The following is an 18,518-nucleotide window of genomic DNA, read 5'->3' as shown; positions in this document are numbered from 1 at the left end:
TAATTTCTAAAATGTTATTGGCATTATATCCTTTCCCGCCAGAAGTTAGGGTGCGTTGGGAAACACCCCCTGGGGTGGATAAAGCGCTCACACGCTTGTAAGGGCTCTACCTTCGCCTGAGATGGCCGCCCTTAAGGATCCTGCTGATAGAAAGCAGGAGGGTATCCTAAAAGGTATTTACACACATACTGGTGTTATACTGCGACCAGCAATCGCCTCAGCCTGGATGTGCAGTGCTGGGTTGGCGTGGTCGGATTCCCTGACTGAAAATATTGATACCCTAGATAGGGACAGTATATTTTTGCCTATAGAGCATTTAAAAGATGCATTTCTATATATGCGTGATGCACAGCGGAATATTTGCCGACTGGCATCAAGTCTAAGCGCGTTGTCCATTTCTACCAGTAGAGGGTTATGGACACGTCAGTGGTCAGGTGAGGCGTATTCCAAACGGCATTTGGAAGTATTGCTTTATTAAGGGGAGGAGTTATTTGGGGTCGGTCTTTCAGACCTGGTGGCCACGGCAACAGCTGGGAATTCCACGTTTGTACCCCAGGTCGCCTCTCAACATGAGAAGACGCCGTATTATCAGGCGCAGTCTTTTCGTGGACAAGCGGGCAAAAGGTTCCTCATTTCTGCCCCGTGACAGAGGGAGAGGAAAAAGGCTGCAGAAATCAGCCAGTTCCCAGGAACAGAAACCCTCTCCCGCCTCTGCCAAGCCCTCAGTATACGCTGGGGCTTTACAAGCAGAATCAGGCACGGTGGGGGGCCCGTCTCAATGAATTTCAGCGCGCAGTGGGCTCACTCGCAAGTAGACCCCTGGATCCTTCAGGTGATATCTCAGGGGTACAAATTAGAATTCGAGACGTCTCCCCCTCGCCGTTTCCTAAAGTCGGCTTTACCGATGTCTCCTTCTGACAGGGAGACAGTTTTGGAAGCCATTCACAAGCTGTATTCCCAGCAGGTGATAATCAAGATACCCCTCCTGCAACAGGGAACGGGGTGGTATTCCACACTGTTGTGGTACCGAAGCCGGACGGCTCGGTGAGACCGATTCTAAATCTAAAATCTTTGAACATACAGAGGTTCAAATTCAAGATTGAGTCACTCAGAGCAGTGATTGCGAACCTGGAAGAAGGGGACTACATGATGTCTCGGGACATCAAGGATGCTTACCTTCATGTCAAAATTTACCCTTCTCACCAAGGGTACCTCAGGTTTATGGTACAGAACTGTCACTATCAGTTCAGACGCTGCCGTATGGATGGTCCACGGCACCCCGGGTCTTTACCAAGGTAATGGCCGAAAGGATGATATTCCTTCGAAGGAAGTGAATTTTAGTTATCCCTTACTTGGACAATTCCCTGATAAGGGTAAGATCCAGGGAACAGTTGGAGGTCGGTGTAGCACTATCTCAGGTAGTGTTGCGGCAGCACGATTGGATTCTCAATATTCCAAAATCGCACCTGGTTCCGACGACGTGTCTTCTGTTCCTAGGGATGATCCTGGACATAGTCCAGAAAAAGGTGTTTCTCCCGGAGGAGAAAGCCAGGGAGTTATCCGAGCTAGTCAGGAACCTCCTAAAACCGAGCCAAGTCTCAGTGCATCAATGGACAAGGGTTCTGGGTAAAATGGTGGCTTCCTACGAAGCAATCCCATTCGACAGATTCCACGCAAGAACTTTCCAGTGGGACCTGCTGGACAAATGGTCCGGGTCGCATCTTCAGATGCATCAGCGGATAACCCTGTCACCAAGGACAAGGGTGTCCCTCCTGTGGTGGTTGCAGAGTGCTCATCTTCTAGAGGGCCGCAGATTAGGCATTCAGGACTGGGTCCTGGTGACCACGGATGCCAGCCTGCAAGGCTGGGGAGCAGTCACACAGGGAAGGAATATCCAGGGCTTATGGTCAAGCCTAGAGACATCACTTCACATAAATATCCTGAAGCTAAGGGACATTTAAAATGCTCTAAGCTTAGCAAGACCTCTGCTTCAAGGTCAGCCGGTGTTGATCCAGTCGGACAACATCACGGCAGTCACCCACGTAAACAGACAGGGTGGCACAAGAAGCAGGAGGGCAATGGCAGAAGCTGCAAGGATTCTTCGCTGGGCGGAAAATCATGTGATAGCACTGTCAGCAGTATTCATTCCGGGAGTGGACAACTGGGAAGCAGACTTCCTCAGCACGACCTCCACCCGGGAGAGTGGGGACTTCACCCAGAAGTCTTCCACATGATTAAAAACTCGACAAGTATTGCGCCAGGTCCAGGGACCCTCAGGCAATAAGCTGTAGACGCTCTGGTAACACCATGGGTGTACCAGTCAGGGTATGTGTTCCCTCCTCTGCCTCTCATACCCAAGGTACTGAGATTGATAAGATGGAGAGGAGTAAGCTCTATATTCGTGGTTCCGGATTGGCCAAGAATGACTTGGTAACCTCTACCTCTAAGAAGGGACCTGCTCCAGCAAGGACCCTGTCTGTTCCAAGACTTACCGCGGCTGCGTTTGACGGCATGGCGGTTGAACGCCGGATCCTGAAGGAAAAAAGGCATTCCGGATGAAGTCATCCCTATCCTGATCAAAGCCAGGAAGGATGTAACCGCAAAAACATTATCACCGCAATTGGCGAAAATATGTTGCGTGGTGCGAGGCCAGTAAGGCCCGACGGAGGAAATTCAACTGGGTCGATTCCTACATTTCCTGCAAACAGGAGTGTCTATGGGCCTGAAATTGGGGTCCATTAAGGTTCAAATTTCGGCCCTGTCAATTTTCTTCCAAGAAGAACTAGCTTCAGTCCCTGAAGTTCAGACGTTTGTAAAAGGGGTACTGCATATACAGCCTCCTTTTGTGCCTCCAGTGGCACTTTGGGATCTCAATGTAGTTTTGGGTTCCAAAAGTCACATTGGTTTGAACCACTTAAATCTGTGGAGTTAAAATATCTCACATGAAAAGTGGTCATGCTGTTGGCCCTGGCCTGGGCCAGGCGCGTGTCAGAATTGGCGGCTTTATCCTGAAAAAGCCCTTATCTGATTTTCCATTCGGACAGGGCGGAATTGAGGACTCAGTTTCTCCCCAAGGTGGTTTCAGCGTTTCACCTGAACCAACCTATTGGTGGTGCCTGCGGCTACTAGGGACTTGGAGGCCTCCAAGTTGCTAGACGTTGTCAGTGCCCTGAAAATATATGTTTCCAGGACGGCTGGAGTCAGGAAATCTGACTCGCTGTTTATCCTGTATGCACCCAACAAGCTGGGTGCTCCTGCTTCTAAGCAGACTATTGCTCGTTGGATTTGTAGTACAATTCAGCTTGCACATTCTGTGGCAGGCCTGCCACAGCCAAAAATCTGTAAATGCCCACTCCACAAGGAAGGTGGGCTCATCTTGGGCGGCTGCCCGAGGGGTCTCGGCTTTACAACTTTGCCGAGCAGCTACTTGGTCAGGAGCAAATACGTTTGTAAAGTTCTACAAAATTGATATCCTGGCTGAGGAGGACCTGGAGTTCTCTCATTTGGTGCTGCAGAGTCATCCGCACTCTCCCGCCCGTTTGGGAGCTTTGGTATAATCCCCATGGTCCTTACGGAGTCCCCAGCATCCACTAGGACGTTAGAGAAAATAAGAATTTACTTACCGATAATTCTATTTCTCATAGTCCGTAGTGGATGCTGGGCGCCCATCCCAAGTGCGGATTGTCTGCAATACTTGTACATAGTTATTGTTACAAAAATCGGGTTATTATTGTTGTGAGCCATCTTTCAGAGGCTCCTCTGTTAACATGCTGTTAACTGGGTTCAGATCACAGGTTATACGGTGTGATTGGTGTGGCTGGTATGAGTCTTACCCGGGATTCAAAATCCTTCCTTATTGTGTACGCTCGTCCGGGCACAGTATCCTAACTGAGGCTTGGAGGAGGGTCATAGGGGGAGGAGCCAGTGCACACCAGATAGTCCTAAAGCTTTCTTTAGATGTGCCCAGTCTCCTGCGGAGCCGCTATTCCCCATGGTCCTTACGGAGTCCCCAGCATCCACTACGGACTATGAGAAATAGAATTATCGGTAAGTAAATTCTTATTTTTAAACTATAGTGCATAAAAATATACCAATGTTTGGAAGAGAAAAATCGTCCGTTCATTTGTTAAGTTCACACTAGGGCCTCGTGGACAGCAGGAGGGAGCATTCCCTCCCTACCCATTCCTCTAAGCAGGAGGGAGCATTCCCTCCCTACCCATTCCTCTAGCCCACAGGTGGGACAGTCCCCAAAAAACAAGACTCTCATGGTTGGAGGGATATCCATACTGTTACATACATACAGATACATACATACAGATACATACATACATACAGATACATACATACTGTTACATACATACTGTTACATACATACATACTGTTACATACATACACGCACACACACTGTGACACACACACTGTGACACACACACACGCATACTGTCACATATATCTATGTACAGTCACACACTTATACACATACCTTCACATGCATCACTAATACCCCTTTCACACCGCACAAATAACCCGGTATCGAAAGCGCCATAGCTGAAATCTCAGGTCGCCTGACCCGGCAATTCAATAAAGCAGTGTTATTCCCGGGTTTAATACCGGGTCAGTTGCAGCGTAAATGGGCTCTCTGGTCGATGCGACCCGTTCACTACAACTGAGAATGGCGGCGTGGAGATGAGCTCATCTCCCAGTGCCGCCTCCGCTGCTGGCTCCGCCCACGCCGCTATGGCAACCCGCCCGGCATATTGCTGGGTCCAGGAAGCTAGCGGTAGTGTCCAATGCTGGATCCCACCTGGGAAGGACCCGTTTCCAACACCTGGATGGGATCCGACATTGGCCGTGTGAAAGGGGTATTATACACATACTCTGAGTACTGCCTCCTCCTCACACATGCTGCTAGTACTGCGAGAAGTGCCGTGTAATCCCGGCCAAACACCCCCCCCCCCCCCCCCCCTGCTCATACTCCCCTCTTGTTCAGTATCTTGTGGTGCACTTTTGCGCTGTAGCCAAAGCAAAGGGGGTTTGGGTAACTGTGCCCCTCCATGCCGGCACTGCTCCACACATCCCCATATTTTTTCTGTCTATCTCTACCTTTTTACCTTTATCCAACCTTTTGTTCCTCTCCTACTTTCAACGGTTCTCTTTACTTGAGGGTTATGGGGGCCAATCGCAGGATCCCGGCCTAAAATTTGGTCTGATTCAATCCTGGGATTGGAAGCTCCAGTCCCGGGATTTCGGGATTGTCCACCACCTTAGTATTTCTATGCCGGGCAGCATTGAGCATCCTCAGGAGGCTCAGACGCTGCGCAGTGCGCACAGCTGGGGCATGAAGTCAGAAGTCAAGCTGCGCAGCCAGATGCCCACCCGCTGGGCCTCACTGCCGCCCGGCACTGCATCAAACCTCACAGCAAGTGGCCCACCCTCCCTCCCTTCCAGCTTTAGGGTGAGTTTTCTGGGCAGGGGGTGGGACGCATTGAAAAGAAGCCATTCTCGGGATTGATCATTTTTTAATCCCGATTCCCCGGATTGAAAAAATGGTCCGGAACTGGCCACCGTACTTGAGGTAATGCATTTGATAAAAAACACCATTGTAGACACCTCCCTTTTTTCCAATAAAACTACAGTAACTTGAAGCATTGTATAAGTGTCTACTGTACCATGTCCTGGAAGAGTACTCCTAGATGCATTTTGATCAAGAATTAGGCTTGCCCTAGGTTTAAGTGCTATCTTAATATGTTGGAACAGAATGCTGCATGGGCTCTGTGGCAGTTTTATGAAGCTTTCTTAAGTCACTTTTTTGAAGGTTCTTATTTATGTAGCTCTACAGACTTGTGTTCCCCAGTGCTGTTAAAAACTAAGTTTTGTACTTGTTCTAGGATTTGCTACGATGCAGAGTCCTGACATCAGGAATATTTGAAACAAAGTTTCAGGTTGACAAAGTAAACTTTCAGTAAGTACAGTAAATTGGTTCTGGACTGTAATGCTCTGTAATCACATACACCCCTATTAAAGTATCTGTAGCTGCAGTGAAAATATAATGCTCTACAGGTACCCCCACGGGATTGCTTTCTCACATTTGAACATTTAATTATCTGCATTTTGGTGCATGAAGGATTTCATGGGTTACTCTGCTGCAGGGATTTCTTTCTTTTTTTTCCCCTTATAACTCCCATCAGCGCTGCCATTAGTGAGCACCTGTAGAAACTCATGTGGCAGTAGTTAATTGTTTCATCTTTCTTACAGTATGTTTGATGTTGGCGGTCAACGTGACGAACGCAGAAAATGGATCCAGTGCTTTAACGGTAAGACCTGAAGAGCTAAAACCTTATGATGTAAAATACATAAAAAACTGACTTAAGGCACAGGGTGTGGGGATTTTTTTAAAAGGAGGTTGGGGGGTTGCAACACATTTCTGTAAAGGTAAAGACCACCAATTCCAGTAATTTAAGGCATTTTATTGACGTCTAAGTTGTAGCATAGGCAGATTGCTAAATTAGGATGACCACTCTACGAGGCTGAGGTAAATTTTATTATTCATTTAAAATCCTGATGTCTGAATGTGACAAGGGGAGATTTAATATTTTAAGCTAGTTACCAAAATGACGCAACAACATAACAGTAATGTCAGCACCGGCGGCTGTGCGCTCCCGAACAGAGCAACACTTGAATTGCTCAGACTGGTGCCATCTAGTGGCCGCTGGCATGCAAAACACTTGAATCCTCCACCACCCCATAGAGGTGAGGGACCGGGTTAGCCTTTTATTGTATAGAATTTGGCCAGTCTGTCTGAGCACTGGTGTATAAAGAGATGATGCAAAGTGGGGCATCAGAGGGTGAGAAGCATAGATATGTCAAGGTAAACAAGGACGCTGGTGTTGTGTGTTTTGTATAGAAAGGGCTTTCTTCTAGAGTACGTAACCTAGTATGTTACACTAAACATTAAACTGTTTCCTACAACCCACCATGAGTTCTTTGATCCTCTGAAGAATTGTTAAACCTCTGTCGTCTGGTGTTTGTCATTATTCATAGTTTATTTACTATGTACAGGGGTTTTTTTTTTCTCTTTTCTGTACATTGAGGATTAAAAGGCCTTTATGTTTCAGATGTGACGGCGATTATATTTGTGGTTGCCAGCAGCAGTTATAATATGGTGATCCGGGAGGACAATCAGACCAACAGGCTCCAGGAAGCACTAAACCTCTTCAAGAGCATCTGGAACAATAGGTACATACCATTTTTAAAAAGGAAATCAAATTGGGAAACTATGGGGTATATTCAATTTGAAGTCGGTTCCATTCCGACATCTATTTGTCGGAATGGATCCGACGTGGGCTATACAATTACCCCTCAATTCGACTTTTAAAAAAGTCGAATTGAGATGAGGGAGGGGAGAGCAGCGCTACAGCAGCGGCTATATAGATGCTGCTGTAGCGCTGCTCTCCCCCGTCTGCCCACGGCTCTCCCCCGTCTCCTCATCTCTCCTCTCTGAAGTCCCTGTATCACAGCCGCCGCTCACGGCAGTGTCCACCCGGGTGGATGTTGCTGTGAGCGCGGCGGCTGTGACATCCCATAGCGCTGCACACCCCGTCCTTGCCTCTGCTCTCCCCATCTCCGGCGCTGCTCTACCCATCTCACTTCTACTTTTTTTAAAGTCGAAGTGAGATGGTCGAAAAGGGGGCCAAAACAGACAGATCCACATGCTTTTCGACAAGTCGAACTCCTCGACTTGTCGAAAAATTTGGGGTTATATTGAATAGGTCGGAACCCATTCCGACCTAAAGTTGAAAACTGGAGTCTTTTTGACAGACTGAGGCTTCGACTTCAATTGAATATACCCCTAAATCTCTTAAGAGTCTTAGCTTTCTGTGCTCATGGTTAAGTCTGCATAAATGAAACCTGATTTTCTTGCATCCCTTTTATACCATGCTCAATAAAGTTGTTAGGTCCTAATACTGTAAGTGACTGGATCTACAATACTCGCATCAGCACTGGTTTAGACCACAAAATGCTCTGCTCTGGGCAGATGATGGATGAGACCTTAATATTTACCAACCAATTTCTGTAAACAGGTGGCTACGGACCATTTCAGTCATTCTCTTCTTGAATAAACAAGATCTACTTGCAGAGAAGGTTTTGGCTGGAAAATCTAAAATAGAGGACTACTTTCCAGAGTTTGCTCGTTATACTACCCCAGATGATGGTAGGTGTTCATGTATTTTCTACCAAAAGTAGTTCAGTAAGAGACTAGATAATTCACAAAATGCACATGATGAAGATTACTACAAAATCCCACCAATTTCCATTTTTCAATAGCCTCTGTAACTTGTGGGAGATTTAGGGTGTTTTTTCGCACCCAAAATACTGCTCGGTTAAGCCTATTTGGCTCATGTCTAAAAAAATAAATAAATAAAAATCTCCTTTTTCTCCACAGCAACTCCAGAACCCGGGGAGGACCCCAGAGTCACAAGGGCCAAGTATTTTATTAGAGATGAGTTTCTTGTGAGTATTCCATTTTTATATTCTGGACTTTGTTTGACTTGGCCTAGATTTGGATTTTCTCAGTGTGGGAAGACTGCATACAGCAGGTCCTGACCACTGGTACCTAGTAGATCTTATGGATTCTTGTGTTTAAACTTATTACATTCGAGTAACACCGATCTGATACAGCCTATTTCCTCAACACGAGAGGTATGTGTTCATAAAATACTACCTATCTAATAATCTTACCCTTTCCTGACGGTCTGGGACTCCAGGTCGACACCAATTGGTTGACACACCTTAGGTCGACATGGGCAAAAGGTTGACATGAACATGGTCAACATGGAAAAAGGTTGACATGAGTTTTTTTGGTGTTTTCTTCGTAGAGTGATCGGGAACCCCAATTACTGCACCGTGTTCGCTCGCCATGCTTTGGGCAAGATGCCTCGCTGAGCTCAGCACAGATTACCGTTCCCAACCGTAGTCTACGTGGATCGTTAAGTGGGAAAAAGTGGGAAAAAAAAATAAAAAAAAATGAAAAACTCATGTCGACCTTTTTCCATGCCGACCTAAGGTGTGTTGACCAATTGGCGTCGACCTAAGGTGTCATCCTGGAGTCCAGATACCTTCCTCACATGAAACAACATCACATTATGTGATATAAGCAGATTTTGCATAGGTGTGTAACATTCTTGCAAAAAATAAATAAAAATAGTGCATGCCTTACAATGAAGACTGTGCACAATCTACCCCATCATTAGTATTTGTTGTCCTAGTCTTAGGCCCACTGTGAAATTTTGAATTTGGTCTAGTCACAAAGAGGCAAAAACCGTGTGGTTGAAAGAACATGTTGATTCAATGTGGCAATGTGTATTAAGAGGTGACTGCAAAACTTTACACACTAGGTTACAGCAGGCAGCCGTAGTGTTACCTACAAAAAATAAGATTTTACTCACCGGTAAATCTATTTCTCGTAGTCTGTAGTGGATGCTGGGAACTCCGAAAGGACCATGGGGAATAGCGGCTCCGCAGGAGACTGGGCACAACTAAAGAAAGCTTTTAGGTCACCTGGTGTGCACTGGTTCCTCCCACTATGACCCTCCTCCAAGCCTCAGTTAGGACACTGTGCCCGGACGAGCTGACATAATAAGGAAGGATTTTGAATCCCGGGTAAGACTCTTACCAGCCACACCAATCACACCGTATAACTCGTGATACTATACCCAGTTTAACAGTATGAAAACAACTGAGCCTCTCAACAGATGGCTCAACAATAACCCTTTAGTTAGGCAATAACTATGTACAAGTATTGCAGACAATCCGCACTTGGGATGGGCGCCCAGCATCCACTATGGACTACGAGAAATAGATTTACCGGTGAGTAAAATCTTATTTTCTCTGACGTCCTAGTGGATGCTGGGAACTCCGAAAGGACCATGGGGATTATACCAAAGCTCCCAAACGGGCGGGAGAGTGCGGATGACTCTGCAGCACCGAATGAGAGAACTCAAGGTCCTCCTCAGCCAGGGTATCAAATTTGTAGAATTTTGCAAACGTGTTTGCCCCTGACCAAGTAGCAGCTTGGCAAAGTTGTAAAGCCGAGACCCCTCGGGCAGCCGCCCAAGATTAGCCCACCTTCCTTGTGGAATGGGCTTTTACTGATTTAGGATGCGGCAGTCCAGCCGCAGAATGCGCCAGCTGAATTGTGCTACAAATCCAGCGAGCAATAGTCTGCTTAGAAGCAGGAGCACCCAGTTTGTTGGGTGCATACAGGATAAATAGCGAGTCAGTTTTCCTGACTCTAGCCGTCCTGGAAACATAAATTTTCAAGGCCCTGACTACGTCCAGTAACTTGGAATCCTCCAAGTCCCTAGTAGCCGCAGGCACCACAATAGGTTGGTTCAAGTGAAAAGCTGATACCACCTTAGGGAGAAACTGGGGACGAGTCCTCAATTCCGCCCAATCCATATGGAAAATCAGATAAGGGCTTTTACATGACAAAGCTGCCAATTCTGACACACGCCTGGCTGAAGCCAAGGCCAATAACATGACCACTTTCCACGTGAGATATTTTAGATCCACGGTTTTAAGTGGCTCAAACCAATGTGATTTTAAGAAACTCAACACCACGTTGAGATCCCAAGGTGCCACTGGAGGCACAAACGGGGGCTGAATATGCAGCACTCCTTTCACAAACGTCTGTACTTAAGGTAGTGAAGCCAGTTCTTTCTGGAAGAAAATCGACAGAGCCGAGATCTGTACCTTAATGGAACCTAATTTCAGGCCCATAGTCACTCCTGCTTGTAGGAATGCAGAAATCGACCTAGTTGAAATTCCTCTGTTGGGGCCTTTATGGCCTCACACCAAGCAACATATTTCCGCCATATGCGGTGATAATGCTTTGCAGTTACATCTTTCCTGGCTTTAATCAGCGTAGGAATGACTTCCTCCGGAATGCCCTTTTCCTTCAGGATCCGGCGTTCAACCGCCATGCCGTCAAACACAGCCGCGGTAAGTCTTGGAACAGACAGTGCCCCTGCTGCAGCAGGTCCTGTCTGAGCGGCAGAGGCCATGGGTCCTCTGAGATCATCTCTTGAAGATCCGGGTACCACGCTCGTCTTGGCCAATCCAGCCAATCCTCGTTTTCTTATTATTCTCAGTACCCTTGGTATGAGAGGCAGAGGAGGGAACACATAAACTGACTGGTACACCCACGGTGTCACTAGAGCGTCCACAGCTATCGCCTGAGGGTCCCTTGACCTGGCGCAACATCTCTCTAGTTTTTTGTTTAGGCGGGACGCCATCATGTCCACCTGTGGCCGTTCCCATCGATTTACAATCGGCGTGAAGACTTCTGGATGAAGTCCCCACTCTCCCGGGTGGAGGTCGTGCCTGCTGAGAGAGTCTGCTTCCCAGTTGTCCACTCCCGGAATGAACACTGCTGACAGTGCTAGTACGTGATTTTCCGCCCATCGGAGAATCCTTGTGGCTTCTGCCATTGCCATCCAGCTTCTTGTGCCGCCCTGTCGATTTACATGGGCGACTGCCGTGATGTTGTCTGACTGGATCAGTACCGGCTGGTGTAGAAGCAGGGATTTTGCCTGACTTAGGGCATTGTAAATGGCCCTTAGTTCCAGAATATTTATGTGTAGGGAAGTCTCCTGACTCGACCATAGTCCTTAGAAGTTTCTTCCCTGTGTGACTGCCCCCCAGCCTCGAAGGCTGGCATCCGTGGTCACCAGGACCCAGTCCTTTATGCCGAATCTGCGGCCCTCTAGAAGATGAGCACTCTGCAGCCACCACAGCAGAGACACCCTGGTTCTTGGAGACAGGGTTATTAGGCGATGCATCTGAAGATGCGATCCGGACCATTGGTCCAACAGGTACCACTGAAAGATTCTGGCATGGAACCTGCCGAAAGGAATTGCTTCGTAAGAAGCCACCATCTTTCCCAGGACCCGCGTGCAGTGATGCACCGATACCTGTTTTGGTTTCAGGAGGTCTCTGACTAGAGATGACAGCTCCTTGGCTTTCTCCTCCGGGAGAAACACTTTTTTCTGGACTGTATCCAGAATCATACCCAGGAACAGTAGACATGTCGTCGGAACCAGCTGTGATTTTGGAATATTCAGAATCCAACCGTGCTGGTGTAGCACCTCCTGAGATAGTGCTACTCCCACCAACAACTGCTCCTTGGACCTCGCCTTTATTAGGAGATCGTCCAAGTACGGGATAATTAAAACTCCCTTTCTTCGAAGGAGTATCATCATTTCCGCCATTACCTTGGTAAACACCCTCGGTGCCGTGGAGAGTCCAAACGGCAGCGTCTGGAATTGGTAATGGCAATCCTGTACCACAAATCTGAGGTACTCCTGGTGAGGATAGTAAATGGGGACATGCAGGTAAGCATCCTTGATGTCCAGGGATACCATATAATCCCCCTCGTCCAGGCTTGCAATAACCGCCCTGAGCGATTCCATCTTGAACTTGAATTTTTTTATGTATGTGTTCAAGGATTTAAAATGGGTCTCACCGAACCGTCCGGTTTCGGTACCACAAACAGTGTGGAATAGTAACCCCGTCCTTGTTGAAGTAGGGGCACCTTGATTATCACCTGCTGGGAATACAGCTTGTGAATTGCCGCTAGCACAGCCTCCCTGTCTGAATGAGTAATCGGCAAGGCAGATTTTAGGAACCGGTGGGGTGGAGACGCCTCGAATTCCAGTTTGTACCCTTGAGATACTATTTGCAGGATCCAGGGATCCACCTTTTCGCTGAAATTTTTGAGGCGGCCCCCCACCGTACCTGGCTCCGCCTGTGGAGCCCCACCGTCATGCGGCGGACTTGGAAGATGCGGGGGAGGACTTTTGCTCCTGGGAACCTGCTGTTTATTGCAGCCTTTTTCCTCTGCCTCTGGACAGAAAGGACCCGCCTTTTCCACGCCTGTTTTTCTGAGTCCGAAAGGACTGTACCTGATAAAACGGCGCCTTTTTAGGCTGTGAGGGAACATGGGGTAAAAATGCTGACTTCCCAGCAGTTGCTGTGGAAACTAGGTCCGAGAGACCATCCCCAAATAACTCCTCACCCTTATAAGGCAAAACTTCCATGTGCCTTTTTGAATCTGCATCCCCTGTCCACTGGCGAGTCCATAAGCCTCTCCTAGCAGAAATGGACAATGCACTTATTTTATATGCCAGCCGGCAGATCTCCCTCTGTGCATCTCTCATGTATAAGACTGAGTCTTTTATATGCTCTATGGTTAGCAGAATAGTGTCCCTGTCTAGGGTGTCAATATTTTCTGACAGGGAATCTGACCACGCAGCGGCAGCACTGCACATCCATGCTGACGCAATAGCTGGTCTAAGTATAATGCCTGAGTGTGTATATACAGACTTCAGGATCGCCTCCTGCTTTCTATCAGCAGGTTCCTTGAGGGCGGCCGTATCCGGAGACGGTAGTGCCACCTTTTTAGACAAACGTGTGAGCGCTTTATCCACCCTAGGGGGTGTCTCCCAACGTGACCTATCCTCTGGCGGGAAAGGGAACGCCATTAGTAACTTCTTAGAGATTACCAATCTTTTATCAGGGAAAGCCCACGCTTCTTCAAACACTTCATTTAATTCTTCTGATGGGGGAAAAACTATGGGTAGTTTTTTCTCCCCAAACATAATACCCTTTTTAGTGGTACCTGGGTTTATATCAGAAATTTGTAACACCTCTTTCATTGCTTCAATCATGCAACGAATGGCCTTAGTGGACATTAGACTAGACTCATCGTCGTCGACACTGGTGTCAGTATCCGTGTCGACATCCGCGTCTGCCATCTGAGGTAGCGGGTGTTTTAGAGCCCCCGATGGCCTTTGAGACGCCTGGACAGGCACGAGCTGAGAAGCCGGCTGTCCCGCCTTTGGCATGTCGTCAAATTTTTTGTGTAAGGAGTCGACACGTGCACGCAATTCCTTCCATAAGTCCATCCACTCAGGTGTCTGCCCCGCAGGGGGTGACATCCCTTCTATAGGCATCTGCTCCGCCTCCACATCATTATCCTCATCAAACATGTCGACACAGCCGTACCGACACACCGCACACACACAGGGAATGCTCTAACAGAGGACAGGACCCACAAAAGCCCTTTGGGGAGACAGAGTGAGAGTATGCCAGCACACACCAGAGCGCTATATAATGCAGGGACTAACTGAATTATGTCCCCTATAGCTGCTGTTATATATACTGCGCCTAAATTTAGTGCCCCCCCCCCCCTCTCTTTTTTTACCCTTTTCTGTAGTGTAGACTGCAGGGGAGAGCCACGGAGCTTCCTTCCAGCGGAGCTGTGAGGGAGAAATGGCGCCAGTGTGCTGAAGGAGATAGCTCCGCCCCTTTTTCGCGGACTTTTCTCCCGCTTTTTTATGGATTCTGGCAGGGGTAATTATCACATATATAGCCTCTGGGGCTATATATTGTGGTATTTTTGCCAGCCGAGGTGTTTTTATTGCTGCTCAGGGCGCCCCCCCCCCTAGCGCCCTGCACCCTCAGTGACCGGAGTGTGAAGTGTGTATGAGGAGCAATGGCGCACAGCTGCAGTGCTGTGCGCTACCTTGGTGAAGGCTGATGTCTTCTGCCGCCGATTTTCCGGACCTCTTCTGGCTCTGTAAGGGGGACGGCGGCGCGGCTCCGGGACCGAACACCAAGGCCAGTTCCATGCGGTCGATCCCTCTGGAGCTAATGGTGTCCAGTAGCCTAAGAAGCCCAAGCTAGCTGCAAGCAGGTAGGTTCGCTTCTTCTCCCCTTAGTCCCTCGCTGCAGTGAGCCTGTTGCCAGCAGGTCTCACTGTAAAATAAAAAACCTAATTATATACTTTCTTTTTAGAAGCTCATGAGAGCCCCTAGTGTGCATCCAACCTCGGCCGGGCACAAAATCTAACTGAGGCTTGGAGGAGGGTCATAGTGGGAGGAGCCAGTGCACACCAGGTGACCTAAAAGCTTTCTTTAGTTGTGCCCAGTCTCCTGCGGAGCCGCTATTCCCCATGGTCCTTTCGGAGTTCCCAGCATCCACTAGGACGTCAGAAAGGGGAGCATCCATTTTTCATGTTTGAAAGTTGAATAATAAGTATGTAGTCCAGTAGTTCTCAAACTTTTTTGAATCACGGCGCCCTAGAGTATCAAAACTGTCTCTACGGCACCCCTAGGCTAAAAGATTCTTATTGAGAAATTTAGAAATATTAAATTAAGTCAATTTTGTTTATATGTCATCCTTAGTATCAGTTATGTGGTGAGGGACAGGATGTGCTTGTTTGTCCACAGGATGTGCTTGTTTGTATGATTGACAGCCATAAACACTGGTTTTGCCTATTACACTGACCATAAATAATTTGATTTGGTCCTAGACCACCAACCCAGGGCACCCCTACAAGTGTTCTGTCCACGGCACACAGTTTGAGAACCATTGATGTAGTCGGTACATTTATTAGGAACCATTGTCTCAGTGAATTCAGTGGTTCTAGCAAACAGAATGTGTGTTCAGCCCACAAAATAGGTGACACTCATGTATGTAGGTGATGGGATCTGTCTTTACAGACGACAATTTGACTCATAAATATCGCCTACTCTAATAAGGTCCTGAAAGGTTTATGTATAAATTGTGAAAGTTTGTAGCCTTTAGGGAAGTCACCCTGGTTTTAAAGATTAAAGGTACTTCTTAAGGGCCCTACACACTTGCCGATAATGATGATAGATATGAACGATAACTCGTTCATATCGGTCAGTGTGTATGCACGTGATAGTTCATCGTTGATCTATCCTCGTTTGTACATGCAAGTCAATTTGAACAATATAGGTGTCTATACTCTCATATCGTGCCAGTCGACTATCTATATCGTCCAGTGTGTAGGCAAAAATTATTGGTGAAAAAAATCGACCAACGATAATATTGTTGGTCGCTAAAATCGCCCAGTGTGTAGGGCCCTTTAAGAACCACTATGCCTCTACATTGCTGGATAATTAAAAATAAAATGACATCCTTAAAAGTTCACGAATGTGTATTTTATGTTATGAAGACCATAATCTTGGTATTTATGCTTTATAGGGAAGCCAATCCCGGGCCTTTTTTTCAATCCCAGGTATCGGGATTGAAAAATGGTCAATCCCGGGATTGGCTTTAGACTGTGTCCGGCCGCCCCCCACGCCCCGCCTTGCAGACATAAAAAACCCGTACAAACCTGCACAGCCAGGTAGCGGGTGAGGAGGAGCCGGCGGGTGAGTGTAGGGGAGCCGGGAGGAGGCAGCGGGTGAGTGCAGGGTGAGCCGGGAGGAGGCGGCGGGTGAAGACCACCGTACTTTCCGGCTCGGCGGCTGCTGGAAGTGCAGCGTGACCTCACAGTCACAGGTCACGCTGCGCAGGGGGAGACAGGAGGAGGGAGCCGGGCAGCGTCTGAGCGTCCTGAGGACGCTCAACGCTGATCCCTCAATCCCCTGGATTGGAGCTTCCAATCCCGGGATTGAATCCCGGACGTTTTTGGGCCTAAATCCCGGGATCCCGCGGATCCCGGGATTGGCCTCCCTAATGCTTTACTACTAGATGTTTTCATTACCCTTACTTAAGACAGACCCTCTTTCCCCTCCATCTAATACTATAAGGTTCAGGAATGCAAGTAGAACTTCTGCTTGGTTCCCACTTCCAGGGTATGCGCTTATTGTATTACTGGCTAAACATGTACTCCTTTCTTCAACAGAGAATCAGTACAGCAAGCGGAGATGGGCGGCACTACTGTTACCCTCACTTCACGTGTGCAGTGGATACTGAAAATATTCGCAGGGTTTTTAATGATTGTCGGGACATTATCCAAAGGATGCATCTCCGTCAGTACGAACTGTTGTGATGGAGAGATTCTCAATTATAAATATATATATATTTTTTCTCCACCCTGGACTCTTAATTCAATTTAAAAAGAAAACGAAACTACAAAGATCCTACACAACAAAAAAAATCTGTAAAAAGGGGGTGGTGAAACCATACACCCATCAAGGGATGGAAAAATGTGTGCATTCTCCCTCTCCAGCTTGCACCTGTTTTGCTTGTTTCCTTGCTGCTGGACAATTGTGGAACTGTTAGCTTGCTGTCCTTCACCCCCTCTGTCCTGAAACGGCACGGGCTGGCACCAAATGTACCCTTGACTGGATTACCCCACCCCCCAAATGCCAACATTAAATGCAGTGCGTGTGGAGGATTTTGACTTCATATAATGTATACACATGCATCTGGAAGAGGGACTGTCTGTGCAATGGGTTTGGAGACTGTACTGATTATTTCTTCCCCTCAATAATAAGAGCCTAATTTTATCCTTTTGACCCTCACCCATTATATCAACTTTGTATCCCTTCACTGCATTGCTGACCGCCGACTGAAAGGACATTCGACTCTCGACTGTAATATTGTGGCTTCATATTACGGAGCTGGGAGGCTCCCTGCCATCACTGGGAGGGCAGCGGCAAGAAATTTTATGCCTTTAACAAGGGTGCCATTATTTTTCTTTTCTTTTTTTTTTTTTTTTAGAAAAAAACAAAACAATAAATACTTGGATATGAATTTCAACATATCAATGTATTTATTTCCAAAAAAAAAAATCCTGGACATTTGTGCTCTGAATTAGTCATGCATATTTCTTTTTGTTTTTTTTGTTTTGTTTTGTTGTTTTTCTTCTGTCCCCTCTTTGTCTTTTAAACGATCTCTTGTGATCTTTAATTCTTCAATCCTGAGCAAAATGTTAGACCTCTGTCCTCACAAACATGATCACTCCCTTTCCTTCTGTACAACACCCCTCACTTTCTTTTCATGGTTTTGTTTTTATTTTACTGCTGGATTATTCTTTGTACAGAATGTAAAATGTATTATTTTGTACAACTTTATTGAAAAAAAAAAATAACTTGTAGAAGATCTTTGTGCCTTGATTTTGGCTGTGCCCTGTACAATGAGCTAAGATGTAAGTATGTCAAATTACTCTGTACAGCAATGTCACCTTTGCCTCCTACCCCCTTTTCCTTCCTGTGTTCCTTCAACATGGGGCAAATCGATCTGTAGTACTAGTTATTTTTTTTTCTTCCTGGTTTACAAAAAGGAAAAAAGCTGTTTAGTAAAAAATTTACAAAATGTACAAATGTTGCAAATTAACCACTTTAAAAGTGGGTCTTCATGATGTGACCCACTGTGGCTTCATCGTGCTTTTAACTTTTAGCTTGAACTCATTTAAACATCTATCCAAATGCAAGAACCTGGCTTGTTTCTACATAAACCAAATTTTGCTACAAATAAGTGCTAGTCCTCTTTATCCTTTTAAAATATTTAATATGTTGCCAGACAACCAGAATTGTTAGAACGACTTTCTCCACAAGACACCATATTTTAAATTTTTATTTTATTTTTGTGTGGGTGGGCTGGATCAATATTCAGTGAATTTATCTGTTCAACTGGTCCCTGCAAATTCATAACCAGCACCACTAGGCCTTTAAGCCTAGGCTGCTAGTGGTAAAATCAGG

General features: G+C 46.8%; 1 protein-coding gene across 3 annotated transcripts in view; it reads left to right on the top strand.

Annotated features, from left to right (window-relative positions):
- The window catches only part of GNAS (GNAS complex locus), a 601,606-nt gene extending 583,312 nt beyond the window's left edge, over positions 1–18,294 (top strand). For all 3 annotated transcript variants that reach the window (XM_063959384.1, XM_063959385.1, XM_063959386.1), the window contains 6 exons: positions 5,889–5,962; positions 6,256–6,314; positions 7,116–7,236; positions 8,082–8,212; positions 8,444–8,511; positions 16,718–18,294. In XM_063959384.1, the coding sequence (XP_063815454.1) occupies positions 5,889–5,962; positions 6,256–6,314; positions 7,116–7,236; positions 8,082–8,212; positions 8,444–8,511; positions 16,718–16,864 (600 nt within the window). In that variant the 3' untranslated portion in view covers positions 16,865–18,294. The remainder of the gene's footprint in view (positions 1–5,888; positions 5,963–6,255; positions 6,315–7,115; positions 7,237–8,081; positions 8,213–8,443; positions 8,512–16,717) is intronic.
- Positions 18,295–18,518: the final 224 nt, after the last annotated feature.

The sequence above is a fragment of the Pseudophryne corroboree genome, chromosome 3 (genome assembly GCF_028390025.1).
Source record: "Pseudophryne corroboree isolate aPseCor3 chromosome 3, aPseCor3.hap2, whole genome shotgun sequence".
NCBI lineage: Eukaryota > Metazoa > Chordata > Amphibia > Anura > Myobatrachidae > Pseudophryne > Pseudophryne corroboree.
This window is presented reverse-complemented; position numbering and strand designations above follow the sequence as displayed.